Source organism: Trachurus japonicus, chromosome 12 (genome assembly GCF_045865225.1).
Source record: "Trachurus japonicus isolate A0001 chromosome 12, Traja_1.0".
Taxonomy (NCBI): domain Eukaryota; kingdom Metazoa; phylum Chordata; class Actinopteri; order Carangiformes; family Carangidae; genus Trachurus; species Trachurus japonicus.
The window spans coordinates 16,408,066-16,426,543 of record NC_140918.1 but is presented as its reverse complement, the minus strand read 5'-3'; the positions used below and the strand labels follow the sequence as shown (position 1 = coordinate 16,426,543).

Sequence of the window (18,478 nt, the reverse complement as noted above, 5' to 3'; positions counted from 1 at the left end):
CAAGCTATTTAGCCTACTATTTACACGCTGTGATAGTTTCCAAAGGGGGTGCTACGAGGTACTACTAACCAGTGGCGTGCACAGACTTTTTTAAGGGCAGGGGCGAAAAGAAAAAAAGGGCACATACAGGGTGTCCTTGCCACTTAAGAGGGCAGTTTAGCAGGGGTTTTGGCTCCCAAGAGGACACTTTAGGTGTTTTTCAACAATTGAGCCTCAAAAAAAAAAGTTAAAAATGTAAAGGGGACGTGTCATCTGTAACTTTATGCCTTTTGGAGATCATTTCATCTTCCACTCTTCACATTAACAAATTTCGACCAGGGGTGCCCAAACTTTTGCATGCCTCGATACGTAGCCCTGTGTTTATGGACTGATTACACAGTGCATCAACTGCTCTGAAAATGTTATTTGTTTAAAAAATAGAATACTTTTACCTTTACCTCTGAAATATGATGTGGTATCAAAGTATAAGGAATGTAACCAAAAAAGATAATCAAATAATGTACCTCAAAATTGCACTTCTGTAAATGTACTTTTGCCATTTTCCAGGTAAATTTGTAGGGATATATTCAGATACCTGATATACATGTGCTTCATATGTATACATGTATACAGTGCATCAGATGTCAAAACACGTATCTTAAAAAAAAGAAAATTACATTGTAACACTGAATATTATGATATAAAAATCATACATCAATCTTTTGATGTTACTTTTGTTATTTGTCAGAGTGAACGAGTTTTCAAACATGGAACAGAATCAAGGAAACACTCAAATTTAGTATAAATACTATATTCTTTATTTAAATATTGTACATATTTTAAAACATATTTACATAAATTAGACCTGCATTGTTACACTCTATATACACTGACATAGGTGTGTCTTTCATACGCACAAACATCGCTTGCTGGACAATCATACCGTACAGACTGCAGAAGCACCTTTGAGAAACGACTTTACAGGAGAGAAAGAATGGGGCAGACTTAATTTACATCAAACACTGGGCAACGTGACCAAGACGAGACAAGCTTGCAATGACAGGAAAGGCCTCTTGATTACAGGAATAGCTATTTGTTAAGGCTGAAACTGTGCTCACCCTCATACTGTAAGATCACAGCACCATTACCCATCTCACCACCCCTCCCTCCACTTAAAGGTTACATCTCTCCGTCACATATAGGGCTATCTCTTAAGTAAATACAAGTTCAGAACCTTTGTACACAAACCATCTTAAAAAGACAAGAACAGATTATTAATTGTGTGAAATTAAACTATGTAAAATGGCGTTAATAGCTTAAACAGAAACCATACTCAACAACTGCCATTATGTAATTACGACGAAGAAAGACTGGTTTAATTTGGATTCATGTAAAATGTGGTTAGTGTTTGTCATGCTAATTCACAATACTAATGCTAATGCAGGACATGTTCAGGACCATGGGATTCAACTATGGCAGCAAACGTAGAATCTCTACAATGGCTGTTAAAAGAATGACACAGTGACAATATTGGTCTCCACCAACACAATGTTATCTTTGCAGTTCTGTTTACAGATTAGTGCCCTAATCATGTATTTATATATGGCTTTCCTTCTTTGGTTTATACACCTGTCTAATGTGTTTGTTTTATCAGTCACATATAACTTAAACCAAGATTATGATACAACCTTTGTTCTCAAACATTAGGCATAGAAAAACATTTTAGTATTCCTCAGAACATTTTCCACCCACACCTTCTGACCGTCACACTCGACTCAGAGCACAAGGAATTTACAGTATTGCTGTATGGTGTTTGTACCAACAAAGCATAATGACATACACAAAGAAAATGTGTCTTTGGTGCACCTGCTTTTAAACTGTAAAGACATTGTCCAAACCACTTGGGTGAGCTGTTAGACAAAGGGGACAGACCATCATGTCTTTGATTAATGCAATTGGATGAAATCCAGCACACACACACACAAACATCTTTTCACACTCATTACAATCATGGTGACCATGTTCAAATAAAAATCATGTCAAGTCATGTACAGACGTTGGAATTACAAAAGAAGCAGCGAACAAATGTAAAAGGGAGACAAGGAACTGAGAAATAAAATGAAGTGGGACACACACTCTTACATTCACACACACTTATTTTTAAGATAGCTGGATCTTTTTCTTTGTCATCCATCACACATCATGTCAGCAGACACTTCAAACTTTTACTTTGAAAACTAAATAACATTAAAAAAATACATCTTTTCCTTTAAATTCGTGCCTGACCTATCATTGCAATTGTAAGCATTCCCAGATGCTAGCTTTAGCTTTGTGAGATAGCAAATATCAACATTGAATACATCACACATTCCAAAAATGGCCTCTAACATCTGCACCACACGCACACACGCTCGCACACTCACACATTATTTTACCACACAACTGTAGCAATCAACCTCAGCAAATGTCTTCTTGTTCATTTCAGCGAGTGGAAGTGTGGGATTGATAAAGCTCACTTCAAGATTAACACCTATACAAGAAAAAAATATATTTATGAATGCATGTGTACATCTTCCACAACAGTAACCAAATAGCTCTTTGCTTTAACAAACAAAGCAAAGACGACAGGAAGGCCTGAACGTAGCCCTGACGACACGGAAATATTTACATCTTATCAGGATGTGCGCACACCGACAGACCCCTCAGCCAAGTGACAAAACCTGATTAACCCTCACATGTGAGCTCTAACGAGTGTTACGGTCTCTGTTTACAGATTGCTCTCGTCCCGAGACAATGACCATTTAGCTCTTCCATGGATAAACATTCCTAAATCCAGCTCTTCCCTCCTCGTTTCTCCAGTAACACCCATCCACTCCCGACATCAGCTTCCTCACTCCATCTACGTATATGCTTTGTTCAAACACATTTACAACATCGTATGGATTAACAGCTGGGACAGACACAGATTACTCAACTCTATCACTACTCTAACAATCCAAAACCATGGCTTACTCCTCTTGTTTTTTTTTTATACACAAGGGCTACCAGATTTTAAAACCCCTAGTTCACCCAACATGTGGACCGTCTCTTCGTTACATCACTTTAAGAGGTGTTGATGCAGCAAAATGAGACACGGGAGACTGGAAGGCATCCCTCAGCCCACTGTTACTCCTCCTCCTCCTGCATCATGATCAACATGAAGGTGTCTGTCTAGCTGCCTGCTTCCCCTCAACCGTTCAAGCACCAAAACAAAACGGAGGAAGAAAACAAAACAAAACAAAAAAAAGTTACACGGATGGACGTCTAGTCCCGCAGCAAAACAGGAGTGTGTGTCGTGTTGGCGGGCCGGCCTTCTCCAGATCGGCCCCCCACCCCCAACGGGACGCAGTGCATTTCGGGAGGGCTGCAGGTGGAAGACTCAGGCAGACGGGAAGGATCAGCCCCAAGAGAAGCGCGCGCACGCACACACTCGCGCATATACAAACACACCAGTACACACACACACGCACACTTTTAGTCTGTATATTCAGCCACAATGGACAGCAGCACCGTGATATCATCTGGCTTCCCTCCTGCAGAAAAAAAAAGACAAAAGGAGTGTGAGGAGGCGTGCCAAATCTGCAACAAAGTAGGCCAGCAATGCCGGTTGGAACTCATGACTACCATGTGCTGAGAGCACAACATTTCTCTTTCTATTTAGCTTGGGTCTCTCGGCTTTAAATAACATTTATCTCATATACCGTTTTAAGCAGCGTCTGAGCACAGCACACTTACCTCTTACATTCAGGCCATTGTCACAGGCAAACTGTGCAAAAGGAGACATATAGTTGGGGTCGTAGGCAAGGTCGTGAGCTTGCTTTGCAATGCTCTGTGCAGTCTGCAGGATGCTGTCGTAGTTGGTAGTCTGATTCGGGCAGAGAGAAAAAAGCATTATAATGTGAAACAGTATCTCTGGACGCATGTATCCGACAAAGTGAATGTGCACGTTTGTACATTATATCCATTCAGAATCAGAGTCAGAAATCGGACCTTGAGTTTTTTGAGCTCCTGGAGGATCATGTAGTCTGGCATGTTGTCAAAGAGGCCATCGGTTGCCGTGAGGATGATGTCACCGAGCTGCACGTCGAAGGAGGAGCTGTCAGCTGCTTCGGGACTGGAGGAAAACAGGAGGCATGGCAAGATCAGTCACAAGTGGCGCCTGAGCTTCTGTCAACAGTTTCCAGTGTGGAATTAAGCAGGTCAGTCTGCCAAAATCTTTAGGGTGAGCATGGCGTGGGCGTTTAATCTGACAGCTGGCTCGGAAGCAGCCTGCCCTGTGTGTGTCCTTGCCAGGTGCAGACGAGTCCTCGAGTTTGTGCTGGCACCTAAACCAAGACTCAAGTTTTATTTTCTTGGTAGTACTTTAAAGATATGCCCCTGCTTGGTCTGGAGGGGGTTTTTTAATTCTAAAAAAGGTGACATACCACAGAGTCCCCCCCCAAAAAAGAAATGTTTGCTTGTTGCTTGCTCAAACTTTATCTCACACCAGATGAACAAGATTAAACCTGTGGAGGAAAAAAGGATTCAAAACAAGACCTTGAAAATGCTCCAAATGGATTACAAAAGCTTTATCCCCTGTTAATCAGGCTGCCATTGTCCGAATCAAATTGTGACACCTTTCCTGTGCGGCCGTTTAAGCCTGCATACGCCACACTGAGACATGTAATTTACAATAATGCAGTTAACCAACTAACAGGCTAATAGACACCAGCCTGTTTGTCTTTTCCACTTGTGTATGTTAGAACACAAATGCTACAACAATTGCCGACACCCAGCGCATGCTCTCACATCTGCTACAGATCGACTTGTAAAAGGGGCTGTCTGGAGCCACAGAGTCACATTACTTGGTGCAGAGGAGTGGTGTGGTAGTGGTGTGTTCAAAGCACCATGACACTGCTGCAGCACTGAAAACAAGCCGATGTGGAAAGCGTTCAAATCATTTTGCACTTTGACTCATTCTGTTCATTCCCAAATTGCCCAATATTCTTAAATGTTCTCACGGAAATGTATGTACATGTGTTAAATAATGTTGTATTATAGTGGGTTGAGGGTGCGTTTACGTTCATAAAGCAATGAGATCTAAACAAAAACACAAAAAAAACGGTGTTTTTCCATGTGGGTGATAAAAGAAAAAGACAATCACGTACATGCTGCAGCAAAACCGTGTGTACACCTGCACACACTGTAGCTGTGACGTTCAACATCTCAGGTCTTGTTTCTAGTTTAAACATTGTAGGAAAGTTCCTGCAATGGCTACATTTGCTTAAAAAGTTCACCTAAACTCAACTATGTAGTGATGAAAATTAGAAGTTGACTTATTGAACCTTTTTTCTGATTTGAAAAACAGCATGCGCACTCAGGAAAATGCAGAGCTAGGAGAGATGTGATGGAATGGAAATTTACAACGAGCAACTGAGCTTCACTTGTATAATAGATGACCGGTGTAGTTTGCTGCAAAGCTACTAGTATCACCACTTTCCAGTGTCTCTACCACACAGCTTTTTTTTCCTTTTGTTTCCATTGTTTGATCTACCTTCACACATGACTTGCTGTGATGTCACCAACGCTGAGCTACTCACCTGTCACTGAGCACCACCCCTTCTGCCCCCGGGGGAGCGATGGACAGCTGGAAGGGTGTGTTGAAATAGTGCTGCTGCTCGTCCGAGCGATGAACCACCTCTCCTCCCCGAACCACCAGGAAACCCGAGTCACCAAGGTTACACGTGTGTAACCGGTGGCTCCGACGGTCCAGAACCACTATGCAGGCGGTGCTGCTCCCTGCGGAATAAGACAAAAACAATAGTATGGTTAGGAGGCGTGCAAAGAAGGAAAGTGGTAAAACAAAACATGCCGGTTTGAGGACACTGCAGCACCACGGTGAAGATGCCAAAATTTCCAGCTATGCATACCTTCCTGTTTTTTTAATTATTAAACCTTCATTTAACCAGGTAAAGCTTATTTCATTTCATTTCATTTCATTTCTTTATTTATTGAATTGGGACAGTGCACATTCATCAACACTGACACATTAAGCATCAGTGAGATATAGAATCTCTTTTTCAAAAGCGACCTGGCCAAGAGGAAGCAAAATTACAAGTACAAGCAGTAATACAAATAAATAACAATAGTTCAATAAATGAAATTATCAGGATTCAGGAATAGATTGAAAGAAGTGTAACAACTGATTTAAAAACAGTGACAGAGCCCGATGCTTTCGAGTTCCTTAGTTTTAAGAATTGTTGAATCTAATGCTTTCATAGTGGCTGGATGAGATTGTTATGCAATTCACTTGTTCGTACATCGAAATAAAGAGAGAAAGAGAGAGAGAGGAAAAAAAAAACATGGGTCAAATTCTTTGCTTGCCGTGGATCTCCAGTGACTGAACTCGTCCCAGTAACCTTGAGCAGGGAAGGTCAAACACAGACCCCGTCACCGGCGCCCAAAATAAAAGTAGACCATTTGACAAACATAGTGAGGGGGAGGATGTTAACATTTAGTGTCTGCACTGGCTGTAGGTCAGGGGTACTGAGTCTCTGAAGAAATGTGACCTTGGTCACATGTCTGACATGGCCGTGCTTTTAAAATCAGTCCAGTCCTCCGGCAGTGTCAGTTACAGATGCACTCATGACCTTTTGGACGTCTCTGGTCTGAGGCAAAAATGTTCACCCTGTGTGAGGAGGAAAACTGCTGAACCCCACAAGGCTACCAAGTATAAACTTTCAGGAGACGGCATAATGATCCAGACTGAACAAGTTGGTTTGTTACTTCATGGGTATTACATCACTCAGTGGGATGAAAGTCTGAGCTGAAATCAAAGACAACCAACAAACCTTAGATATGTGAATACTGAGCCAAATACCACACTTGGTGAAGCTTTAGTTCTGTATCCAATCATACATTAAAAAAAAACCTTTCCTCATCATCTGTACTATGATTCTTCTTTGCATATTTCTCCATCCTCGATGCCCTCTTCTGCTGAGCAAGGACCATGCAGTGTATACAAGAGAAGTCCTGACTTATAGTATCGCGTTATGCAACTCTCCAAGCAAGGCAGCTACTCACAGACTGACTCATCCTGCAGCTATGTTATTTATTTCTCAGTATGGCTGTACACATAGGAAGCATGACTCACTCCACCACAGACTGTGCCCCATAACATATTGTGTGTGTGTCTGTCTACTCACCTAGCAGGGGCACTTTGTTCTGTAGAAGCTCGTAGTAGCCCGAGGTCAGGATGCCCACTGGATAAGTGGGAGTGAAGCGTCCCTCCTTCACCAGCCGCTCACACGTTCTCATTAAGGTGGCGGAGAACTGAGACGGGTCAACGCCGTAATCGCGCCAACCACCTACGCCATCTGCTACACCTGATGGACAAAGTGGGGATACAATTTGTAATCTCATCATTGATTTGGTACTTACACTCTCCTCAGGCCAACGCTAGCACTACTGCCATGCCCTGTAAAAAGCTACATTAATGTGTCTAGTGTTAATCTACAGGTCTGTAGTGCTGCTGCTGGTTCTTTCCTCTCCTGTCACTGTTATTGTTTTGGTCATTTTCAGTGGCTCCACTTTGCAGATACCAGTCAGACTGCTGAACATGAGTTTGCACTCTTTGTGTAACCCCCTCTGTAATTATCATTTCACAATTATTGTTTAATACCACATTAATACCACAGTGAAAGTATGGCTGCACCTTCGCTGGTATCAAAACACACACGCACCGCAGCTGCAAAAGTAGATAACACATTTTAAAATGGTTATGAGATTATGACAGATTGGACTGGCAAAGAACTAAATAGCTAACACACCAGAATGCATCAGGATGTACTAGATAATGTTACTGGATATCTGCTAAGTGCATCATACCACACTTCACAGCCATAGAGAAGATGGTGAGAGGAAATGATCCTTTAAATGAGATGTAGCTTTGGCTCCAATCAAATTTCGCTTTCGTTGACTTCTTTTGAATGTAATTACCGGAAAATGTAAGAAGTGGGACAAGCAGAAAATGCTTTTGATATGCTTAAACATTAACTGCAAAACCCATTTTTACTAATGTTTAATTAATTACACAAACTTGTGTGTGATTTTAAAGCACCATCATTGCTGACAAGTGTGTCCATGCTCTGTGGGATCATAAATCAATCTGGCATGCATGACTACCTATTTATCTTTGGAGCTCCCTCTAATAAGAAAGTGAAACAACATAATGCATCATGGGGATCTCCAGAAATCCTCAATATGAGCTTCTGGACACAGGAGCAGTATGCACTGCTGTAAACCAGGCAAAAAGCCCCCCCCCCCCTTTTTTTTTTTTCCATAGCCGTCTTAATAGTTTAGTTAGACTCCACCACCTCGTTATTTCTGATTGCCATGTGTAAACACGTGAAGTCTTGTGGGGGATTTTGTTCCTCGGGGATGGCTATTTTTACTTCACACCATCAGCCCAAACATTTAGGGTCTTACAGTGCATGGAAAAAAAAAACGATTAAAAAAACCCCTTTATTTTGAAATGTCGACCAGCCACGTGGTTATTGAGCTTTTCGCTGTTTACCCCCTTCGTGTCAGCTGAGCAGAGGGGACAAAGCAGCTCCACTCAGCTCAGCTAGGTGGCTAACAGCAAACATGGCTGCCTCCATGCTCAACCATTCTGACCTTTGCAAGACATTGTCGTGTTCAGTCTGAGGCGGTGCAAAAGCCTCATTTTCAACCTCCTTCACCCCTAAATGTGAATATCTACGCCTCCCGATTTTAATCTGATTTTTATGTGACGCTGCCGCCGCGTGTGGTGCAGTTTGAGCCCATCTGGGTGAAAGGTCATCCTGCGTTTCACCTCAAAAAAACTCCCTCATAAATCACAAGTCGAGGTATTAAAATGACTACGACTGCAGGTGCAATGCACAGGCCGGTGTATTATTGCACGCGTCTGGCCTGCTTTGAGTTATCCTGACTTTAATCTCTACGAAAGAGTTGGGGAGGGGGGAGTTGTGGCTGTGTTTTCGCAAAGGGGGTGGGGGCTGTTGTGTTTTCACCCGAGTGGTCGGTACACGTGCGAGGGCTAGCTCACTGAAGGTCACCCGAGCACAGAGGGTGTCTAGCACGCATCGGTGTGTGTGTGTATGCGTATGTGTGTATGTGAGGCTGGAGGAGGAGGGGGGCTTACTTACCCAACACATCTGCGCCCCTGTGCCGCGCTATGAAGCAGGCATCGTCGCCGTAGCACATCCCCTTCTTCAGGATCCCCTTCCGAAAGTCTTTGCCGAAGCCATAGCTCGCAGTGATCAGGCTGTAGTCCCGACCGTCCGTCTGAGAGAGTCCGCCCAGGACAGCCCTGGCTACCAGTCTGCCATACGACAGTACGGATAACATCCCCCAGCTAGCAGCGGCCCCGTGTTGATGTGAGCCTGCTGGTGGTCCTCTCTTCTCTCTTCAATCCCCCCCACCCCCGGCCCCGGCCGCCTACCCTGCTCGGCTGCTTCTTCGCGTCAAGCCCCGGTAGTTTGTCTCTCTCTCTAACCGTCCATCCGACACCGACCTGTCCGCTCGCCGTGAAACCAGTAACTACCCGCAGCCCCCGTCAGTCAGCAGCAGCAGCAGCAGCTCTAGCCTCGCGTCAAAACACGTCCTGACCGAGTAGCGGTGACGTTGTTGTCTTCTTTAGGTTTGTGGTGAGTCTTTCAGAAGAGCAGTAGTTCCTCCGCTGGGCTCTCTCCTGCTCGACATGTTTCCACCGTGTCCCCGGACTCGCACAGCTCGCCTTGGGCTACATACGGGTGCTTCAGCCGTTTACTAGCCTGACGTCACGACCCGCCGACGCCAGCCAATGAGAGAGCCGCCCGCGGACACACCGAGGCCGCTGATCTCAGACCTGCTGAGAGCCCGTATCTACTGAAGCGAACTGCGCAAGCTGTGGGTGTGCGCTTGTTCTACAAACACGGACGTACCGGTGGGCATGGGTAATCATTAGCACCGTGGTTAACACATAATAGATCCATGGGTTTACAGCTCTTTTATATACAGTCTATGGTTTACAGTCTATGGTTATCACCAGAGCGATTGATATGGCTTTGGTTAGCACCATTAAAGCAGAAGTAAGTGATATATTTTTGTGTTAATATAAGTCTTAAATAGTTATATCTTCCGACAGCAATCACTTACATAGAGTGTTTGGACTGAAACACGGGTCTCTCAGTCACTCTGCTCTCTGAGCCGAGGAGAAAACATTTATCGTATCCTACAGTTTTTATCCAATGAGGAGAGAGAACGGCATGCAGGGCTGTGTGTGCAGCCAAGGGACGCCGTGAATGTGGCGACGTAGGGACGAGGACTGTTATGGTGCGTTCAAGGAAACTCGTATTTTTCCGACCGTGAAGTGGTACCGGTTCGATCTGGTACGAGTTCACCGGTCGGAAGTTACGAGTGGCCGTTATAGTGACTTTCACCGGTAAAACAGGTCGGAAAAACACGAGTGGGTTGCCTGAAACGCTACAAAGTCGTAAGTTGTGACTTGAAGCTGTAATTTACGATTTCAAAAGCCTGCCTGGAACGCAGCATTAGCGAAAACGACCGGACCACTTACTTCTGCTTTAAGCTGATGGTGCATTGACAGGAAATGCACTTGTGGTTATCCTGATGACGGATTGTGTAAAGAATTTCTTCAGCCTCCCAGTTGTAAATTCCCCTACATTATGAGAAATAATTTACTCGTTCTTACATAGAAATAAAGAGAGAAAACATTGGTCAAATTCTTTGCTTGGCCTGGATGGAAAAAAAAGTGTGAATAATATCACACTCTTCCCGCTGTTACCCAAAACTTAAATAGCCGAAACATAATTACCATGTTACAATAGATCCATTTCACGAAGCAATAACAAATGTTATTTATGTTATGTTATTTACTAGTCGATTTTATATATCCAAGTATTAAAATTAGTTTCATATAGGCTATTTGTTTTTTTAAATATAATTTTTCTTCAGATCTTCATGCCAAACCGCATTTTTAAAAAAAGGTGTTTTTTGGGTTATTTTATTTTATTTTTTTGCTAGTTTGCCCGCCTCCACTTCCGCTTTCCGGTATATCAAAACAAGCACACCCATTATACACAGGCTCATCCCAAGCCAGAGCTCATAACGGAGCAGAGGGTGGGAGAGAGAATAACAGCGCGTCGGAGCCGACATACCCTGGCCTGCTGGGAATATAAATACACCATCACCACACGGTAAGAAATGACTACAAATGTATCGATAAGGTCCTGGTTTAGGTTATTTGTCTTCTCGGGATAACGGTAGATCGACTGACGTCACACATGTCGCCTGCTCTGCTCTAATTTAGCGTCGGTCGGTGTAGTGGGCGACTGAGACATGATGATAGTGGTGCATTGGCAGTCACACAATGATGTAGCCTAAAGATTAAACATAAACACCGCGGGTAATGGCGGTGGTTGTGACACACCCGTATATAGGCTATTTGTTTATTTATAGATGGAAAAATGAGGAGATAATGATGATTCCATTATGACTTGTTTTATCTGGACATCTTTGAAACTTGAGATCGCCTACTTATTATGTAAACAGCATGGAAACCAGTGTAAACGATGTTGTATTGTTTATATGATCAATATCTATAGATACAAGATGGGGAGGTTATGTGAGGTGGCTGCTGTATCCGTCCTCATCATCAGTCTCCTGAGCACTGACTCCACATGGGCCAAAAGGAGCAGTAGCAGCAGCAGCGGCAGCAGTGGCAGGAAAACCTCATCTACCAGCAGCTGGGGCCGTGGCACACAATCAAAACCATCACAGTCTCAACCAGGAAACTATCCCCGACAGCCACAGAATCCCAATCGAAACCCTAATCCATACCCTGCCGGCGGGAGTTACCCATATCCTGGAGCAGGCACCAATACAGGAGGAAACCCCAAGCAGAACCCGGGCAGTTATCCAGGAGCTGGTAGTTACCCCAACCAGCCTGGCAGGGCCAACCCCGGAGGTTATCCAAACCAGAACCCCGCAGGTGGATATCCGGCCGCAGGTGGAAATCCGCCCGCAGGTGGATATCCAAACCAGTACCCAGGCAGAACCAACCAGGGAGGATATCCGAACCAGAACCCCGCAGGTGGATATCCGGCCGCAGGTGGAAATCCAAACCAGTACCCAGGCAGAACCAACCAGGGAGGATATCCGAACCAGTACCCTGCTGCAGGAGGCTACCCGGCTGGAGGTGGGTATCCTAACCAGTACCCAGGGAGAAATCAGTATCCAGCAGCAGGGGGCTACCCAGCAGCAGGGGGCTACCCAGCAGCAGGAGGCTACCCAGCAGCAGGGGGCTACCCAGTTAGAAATACTGGGCAGGGTTGGGGTTCACCTGGTGGTGGATATCCAGCAGGTGGACATCCTGGAGGTGGATACGGTGGCGGTGGATACGGTGGAGGATACCCCGGTGGAGGAGTCGGCGGCTACCCCAACTGGAACCCAAACAATAAGATCCTCAGCCCCCGCTTTGGCGGAGGAGGCTACGGCGGAGGGTATGGCGGTCACGGGATGGGAGGATCTCCGTTTTCTCATTCTGTGCAGAACATGGGCTACAAACCCAAGTCGACAGGTTTCGCCAAGAAAGCCATGGTGGCCGCGGGCGTGGGCGCCGTGGCCGGGATGGCCGTTGGCTACGGACTAGGGCGCTTCCCCCGACCGCATTTCACCTTCCGCAACCCCGAAGAGGAGTACTACTACAACAACTACATGTACCGTCGTTACGGCACCCGCTCCACGGACGAAAAAGATTACGGCCGCGATTACGTCTACCAGCCTCCGCCGAGGGCCGAGAAGTACGACAGCTTCATGGGTCGCTGCATGAACAGCACGGACACCCCGAAGAACCAGGGCAGCGGCGGCGGCGGCTCCACCACGCCCAAGAGCGGAGCTCAGGAGGAGGAGGACGACGACACCGTCAGCATCGAGGAGATCGGATACCCGTCGCTGATCGAGCAAGTGAAGGCGCGGCGCTGTGTCGAGCAGTACATGGTTTACTCGGAGCGTTTCCTGCAGGAACGAAAGGCCGAGGCGCAACGCGACCAGCCCAGTCGCAGCAGCCCTCTGAGCCACGGCGTGGTCCAGCTTCTCACCTCCATCGTCGTCCTTCTGTCCAGCATGCTCCTTCTTCAGTGAAATGATAATAATAAAAGAAAACCCTGCAAGCTCGTCCCACCTTGTGTTTCTGAAGCGTCCGGTCTGTTCTCATCGCCCACGAGAGGATGAAGACATCGTGCGGCTCAGAGGACGCATCCTAACCTCTGAGTTTTGTAAATACATTATCGGTCGAAGCTCGTCGCACACTGCTGTTACCACCACCACCACCACCAGTTCCTGCCAGATTTGTAGGCCCAAACCAGTACAACTTGTATTTTTAACTATTTGTGTCATAGAAATCAAAAATAAGGGCGAGGTCACCCTGACGTTAAGAATAGGCTACCCTCTCTCAGGTAGATGTAACTCACTTTATTTTCTTTGTTCAGCTGCCTGTATAATCTCACATGTGATATAACTGTCAACAGAAAGGAGAGATCAGTCCTTTTCCGCCTGTTTGTGTGCAGCATGATGTTATTAGCGCTGCTGCTGCCATGCAAGTAGATGCAATTATTGATGTGTGTTGTGCATCTAACGCTTCTGCTCTGTGCAGTGCTGGCTTTCTTAGGGGTTTAACAGAGGGGGTCTGCAACAATTTACTAACTCTGCTACATCTTTGCTTTGTATCGTAGCTTTACATAGTTTTCTCACATTTCACAACCAGACACGGATAATTGGGGAAGCTGGAAGTGATGACGCTGGGTTAAAATTCCCTGGAAACGGTAGAAGTTACAGAGGGTGAATCATAAGTGCAGCCCTCTTGAGTCAGACTTGTGTTTCCATATCTGGTTCCAACCCTTCCCGGACACATGGGCCTTCATGTTCATGTCTCCAGGCATATTCTTAAGTTTCCGGGGACATTTCCATTTTTTCTCGGTTTTCCAGACACATCAAATTACAAGACTTTCACAATCTGATAAGGACATCTGTGTCCGATACGGACAATTCTGCATCTGCCTCTCATCCTTTTCCACAGCTCAGATGTTCGTGTGTCTATAAATATTTGTTTTTGCGTTCCCCAGACTTAAGCCTCCCCTGGCTTTAATGACGATCCTCTCCAGAAATTGATCATTTTTTGACAGCTGTATCTGTTACTGTTCACTGCTGTGGTTCTGTAATTCCTAGTGTTTGTGGATATTTTACTACTCAAACTTTTCATTCATTTTATTCCCTGTAAGTTTTGTTAATAAGCACTTGGTAGCTGTGTTTTTTGAAAAATGCTATTTAAAGCTTTCAGGCCAGTGTTCGAATAAAAGGGATTTAATTTCCGTTGGTCGTTTGCACATGGTGTATTCAGATAAGCCTGTGGTTTATAAAGTTCTTGCTAAGTTCACACATGCAAACCAATATTAAGTGTGCAATAGCACCTATGTAATGTCAAAATGAAGAGTCAGGTGAGGTGCTGTCCTGATATTTATGAAGCTGAGCTGCGGTCTTACTACACACAGCCAGTCTTACTAAACATTTTTTCCAGCAGTTGGTTTCCATACACCACCCAGGTTATTATTATTTTTTTTTAGTAGTGAATGATCTGAAATCTCCGTACTGTTTAGGTTGTTGAATATCTGTCAAGTGCACTTATTTCCCTTTAGGACTGGATATTCTGTATAACGTACATCACAGGGAGTATGGACATCTGTGTGATTTTCCTGGTTTATACCATTGTAAACATTTTACACATCAAATAACAAGACTAAAATGATCATTTAATATGATTTGTCATGAATGTTGTATGTATTGAATAAAATAAACAAAAGAATGGCTTCTCTCCCTATAATATCGTCTCAAACACTCATGTATGGTCTTTACGCTGAAGTCTCTGCTATTCTTTTTAAATACAGTAAATGAACAGATTACTATTACTATAGACTATGACTTTACACTACACTTCAGGCTTTTAATTTTTTAACACATTGACATTATATATTTTTGAATATAGGTCAAACAAACTGCAGCAATTAGTTGTATGACAAACAACTTTACTGAGTAAATAATGAGAGTTTAAAGAGACAAATATTTGATGGTTCAGCTTCTCAAATTGGAAAATTGGCTGCTTTTCTCTGATTAAAGTTAGTGAGTAAAGTGAATAGTTTTGGTTTTTGTGAATTAAGTTAGTAATGTTGATAGTTTTGGTTTTCAGCCGTTGCTTGAACAAAGCGAGGCATTTGATGACATCAGAAAAAACACTTTTTCTCACTTGCATTCACAGGTATTTTTACTCCACACTTTTGGAATGTTAAATAGGGCAAACTATTAATTAAGAAAATATTTGGCTGATGAATTGATAATGAAAATGATAATTTGTCATAGCTGAATATTAAAGCAGAAGTAAGCGATCCGGTCGTTTTGGCTAACTTCCTGTCAGCGGATGGAGTTAGCAGTCCCCGCCCTCGTCCCTACGTCACCACATTCACGCGCATCCCTTGGCTGCACACACAGAGAGGACCGCCCCTTTATGCCGTTCTCTCTCCTCATTGGATAAAGGTTGTAGGATACAAGGAAAGTTTTCTCCTCAGCTTACAGCAGAGCAGAGTGACTGACAGACCCGTGTTTTGGACCAAACACTCTATATAAGTGATTGCTGTCGGAAGATATAACTATTTAAGACTAACACAAACATTCCGCTTACTTCTGCTTTAAAGAGTGTGCAAAGGCTCAGAATAATACACTTACACTCCGACTTAGTGCTCTACATGCTAGCAGATCATGTAAAGCTTAGAGTTCAAACATAATTGTAACCCTAACCCATGTTAAACAATAAAGACAAAAAAGTATATATTTTTCAAAGCTTTTATTTGATTTGATGATTCATCCCAGTGATCAGAGGTCAGATTAGTAGTCTCTTATCCAGGCGGCTATGAGGAAAGACACCACATATCCAAATGTGAGAAAGATGTTAGTGGTGGGAGCAGGGGCGGCCGTGTTAATGAGGGCTTTCCACAGAGACCGGTTGTGATATCCTTGGCGCTCACTGTAGTAAATCCGTTGATCTTGCTCGGATGAGGAAGAGGAGGAGGATTTATGGCTGTAATGATTCCCAGAACTGTGCTTGGGCCTGCCGAGGAAGCCCAGCCCATAGCCAGTGCCTGTGCCTCCCAGCATGCCCGCGGCTGCTGCTCCCGCCCACTTCAGGCCATGCTTGGAGAGGCCTCCGCTCTGGGAGGGGGGCGCTTTGTTGCTGTCACCTTTCCCTTTTCCCTTGAAGCTTAGACGCTTACTGTACACATGCTGTGCACCTGGAAACAAAGCTGCCATAAGCAACAGGCAAACCCACAGTGAGAGAAGCTTCTGCTGGCCGGCCATCACTGGAGATCTGCACCCTGCAGGAACACATCAACAAGTATTAAACAAAAAGTGACACATGCAGGCTCAAACCTTTTTAATTCTTACTAAAACATACTGCTTTAGAAGATTACGCTGTCTTTTTATTTTTATTTATCGGAGAGACAGAGAGAAAGAGTGAAGCCTCTTTGGCACTCATTCAAACTGGTATTAAAGCTTTTGATTTAGTTCACTGCACATCCAAAGTCACATGCTCTCCAGCACTAACACAACAGACATCCAGAACAATCCACATGCTCCGTCAACACAGGGATTAGCTGGGCTTTATGTGTGCGATGCATATTCACCCTATCATGATGTATTTGCTTTTCCTGGCTCTGATAGGCACTATACATTAATATAGGTTGTTAACGATCAGCAATGTTTTCTAAATGCTAAGAAACATCAACAATGTAGTATTAAAAAAAGATGTTGATATGCACTTGCATCATATGTACATTATTGAAATTTGCCGGAAATTATAATAAAACTCAGGCAAAAAGTTTTAATCAAAAAATGTTATTTCTGCTCTAATTCAAAAACTATTATGCAGTGGAAAACATAAAAATGCATAAAGTGTTAGTTGGAAGATTTTATTTACCTTTTCTGACTGGTCAGAGCGAGAGGTCGTGAACAGCAGTCCCTTTTCACACCACAACACCTGCTGTACAGCAGAGCTGCATGTTCATGTTGGTTTTCACTATCATTTCCATACCAACATCCACTCCACAGAGTCAGCGCAGCCCCTCCCCAAAACAAACCCTGCTGTGCTATTGGTTCATGATCAATAATACAGTGCAGGTTCAATGATTTTTGATGATGGTGGTGTTTCACGTGCAGCTGTCAGACCTAGTTTTCTCTCATTATTCAGCATGTAAAGGCCAGTACAAAGAGAATGCATCACTATCACAGGCTCAAACCTACATATGTGTAGGCTTAATTGTATTCATTAAAAGCTTACAATGTTTTTTGACTGCATGATTATAATGCTGAGCAGTCTTTGTGGATATTATTGGTTTGTTTCTTCAGCTTTAACTGGTGCCCATTTGTTTTGTATTTGGCTTTCCAGATTTAAGGATGTCCTGTAGAAAGATGGTTCAATCCAGGAGTGTGAATCATTGTTCTTTTATTTTTATAATTTTTATGATTAATATATGTAATAATTAAACTAGAGACAGAAATTCTTGGATTTGGAAACCCTATTGAATTTTCTTGGGTCAAACAAATCCCATATTTGAGCACCAACACTCACTCAACATTTCATATATTGGAGCCAAATTGCTAATTTACATCCCAATAAAGAGTGATGTAATGACGTGATGTTGCTGTATTATCATCACAGAATTAAATCCACAGCTAAAACTTTTTTTTTTTTAAGTTTATTTTTTCAACCCACTGGACTTTAATAGATAATGTATTTATGTCTCTGTATTGCTCTTCTTATGATTTCTTTGATGGTTCATTTTATTCGTCTTGTCTTACTCTTTGTGCATTGATATTTTCACAAGAATTTGATCCAGATTAACAAACCTACAGTATTTTCACTAATCAGATCAAGACTTTGTGAATAAATGAAAAGATTCATGGTGCTGAACAAAGAACAAGCAGGAAACAGCACACAGAGAATGTACAGAGAATATAATGAGCGACACGGCTGCCAGAAAAAAAGAGGCTTTAAGAATGTGGACAATTTTTTTTTGTGACATATCAAGACTATGATGCCAAGACATGAAAGAGACCAGAGCAAAAAGAGACAAGAGAGATGATTGTTTCCTAAATATGGGACTGGTCAAACTGCTAACAAGTGGAAAAGATCATGTGCAACAAACAAGATTTTTCTGGGTTTTATGTCATGAGTTTGGAGAACATCCTCCACAGGGTACACCACTGTACAACTGCAGTTTTGTTCAGTTTAAAGGGATAGTTGAACATTTAGGCAAATTTGCCTATTGCCATAATCCCTATAGTCTTAGTAGTAGGTTAATTGTCGGTGCAAGCTGTTTTTAGATCAGCGGTG

The 18,478-nt window shown here is 43.5% G+C and overlaps 3 protein-coding genes across 10 annotated transcripts; 1 reads left to right on the top strand and 2 right to left on the bottom strand.

The window, feature by feature from the left end:
* Nucleotides 1-774: 774 nt before the first annotated feature.
* On the bottom strand, nucleotides 775-9,866 carry LOC146977365 (protein phosphatase PTC7 homolog). Its single transcript, XM_085793542.1, has 6 exons — nucleotides 9,186-9,866; nucleotides 7,203-7,382; nucleotides 5,598-5,796; nucleotides 4,009-4,132; nucleotides 3,754-3,883; nucleotides 775-3,551 (listed from the first exon to the last, which is right to left on the bottom strand). The coding sequence occupies exons 1-6, from the start codon at nucleotides 9,385-9,387 to the stop codon at nucleotides 3,493-3,495; spliced, it is 894 nt and encodes a 297-aa protein (XP_085649668.1). The 5' UTR covers nucleotides 9,388-9,866; the 3' UTR covers nucleotides 775-3,492.
* A 1,144-nt stretch (nucleotides 9,867-11,010) lies between these two features.
* On the top strand, nucleotides 11,011-13,184 carry LOC146977364 (uncharacterized). 8 transcript variants are annotated; one of them, XM_085793541.1, is made up of 3 exons: nucleotides 11,011-11,237; nucleotides 11,646-12,049; nucleotides 12,221-13,184. In XM_085793541.1, exons 2-3 carry the CDS (start codon nucleotides 11,653-11,655, stop codon nucleotides 13,180-13,182), a joined length of 1,359 nt encoding a protein of 452 aa, XP_085649667.1. In that variant the 5' UTR covers nucleotides 11,011-11,237; nucleotides 11,646-11,652; the 3' UTR covers nucleotides 13,183-13,184. The 8 variants fall into 8 exon arrangements, with proteins under 8 accessions (XP_085649667.1, XP_085649666.1, XP_085649664.1 ...); XM_085793540.1 differs by having other exon boundaries at nucleotides 12,152-13,184; XM_085793538.1 differs by having other exon boundaries at nucleotides 12,134-13,184.
* Nucleotides 13,185-15,922: 2,738 nt separating this feature from the next.
* Nucleotides 15,923-16,903, bottom strand: sprn2 (shadow of prion protein 2). Its single transcript, XM_085792419.1, has one exon. The coding sequence runs from the start codon at nucleotides 16,441-16,443 to the stop codon at nucleotides 15,973-15,975; it is 471 nt and encodes a 156-aa protein (XP_085648545.1). The 5' UTR covers nucleotides 16,444-16,903; the 3' UTR covers nucleotides 15,923-15,972.
* Nucleotides 16,904-18,478: the final 1,575 nt, after the last annotated feature.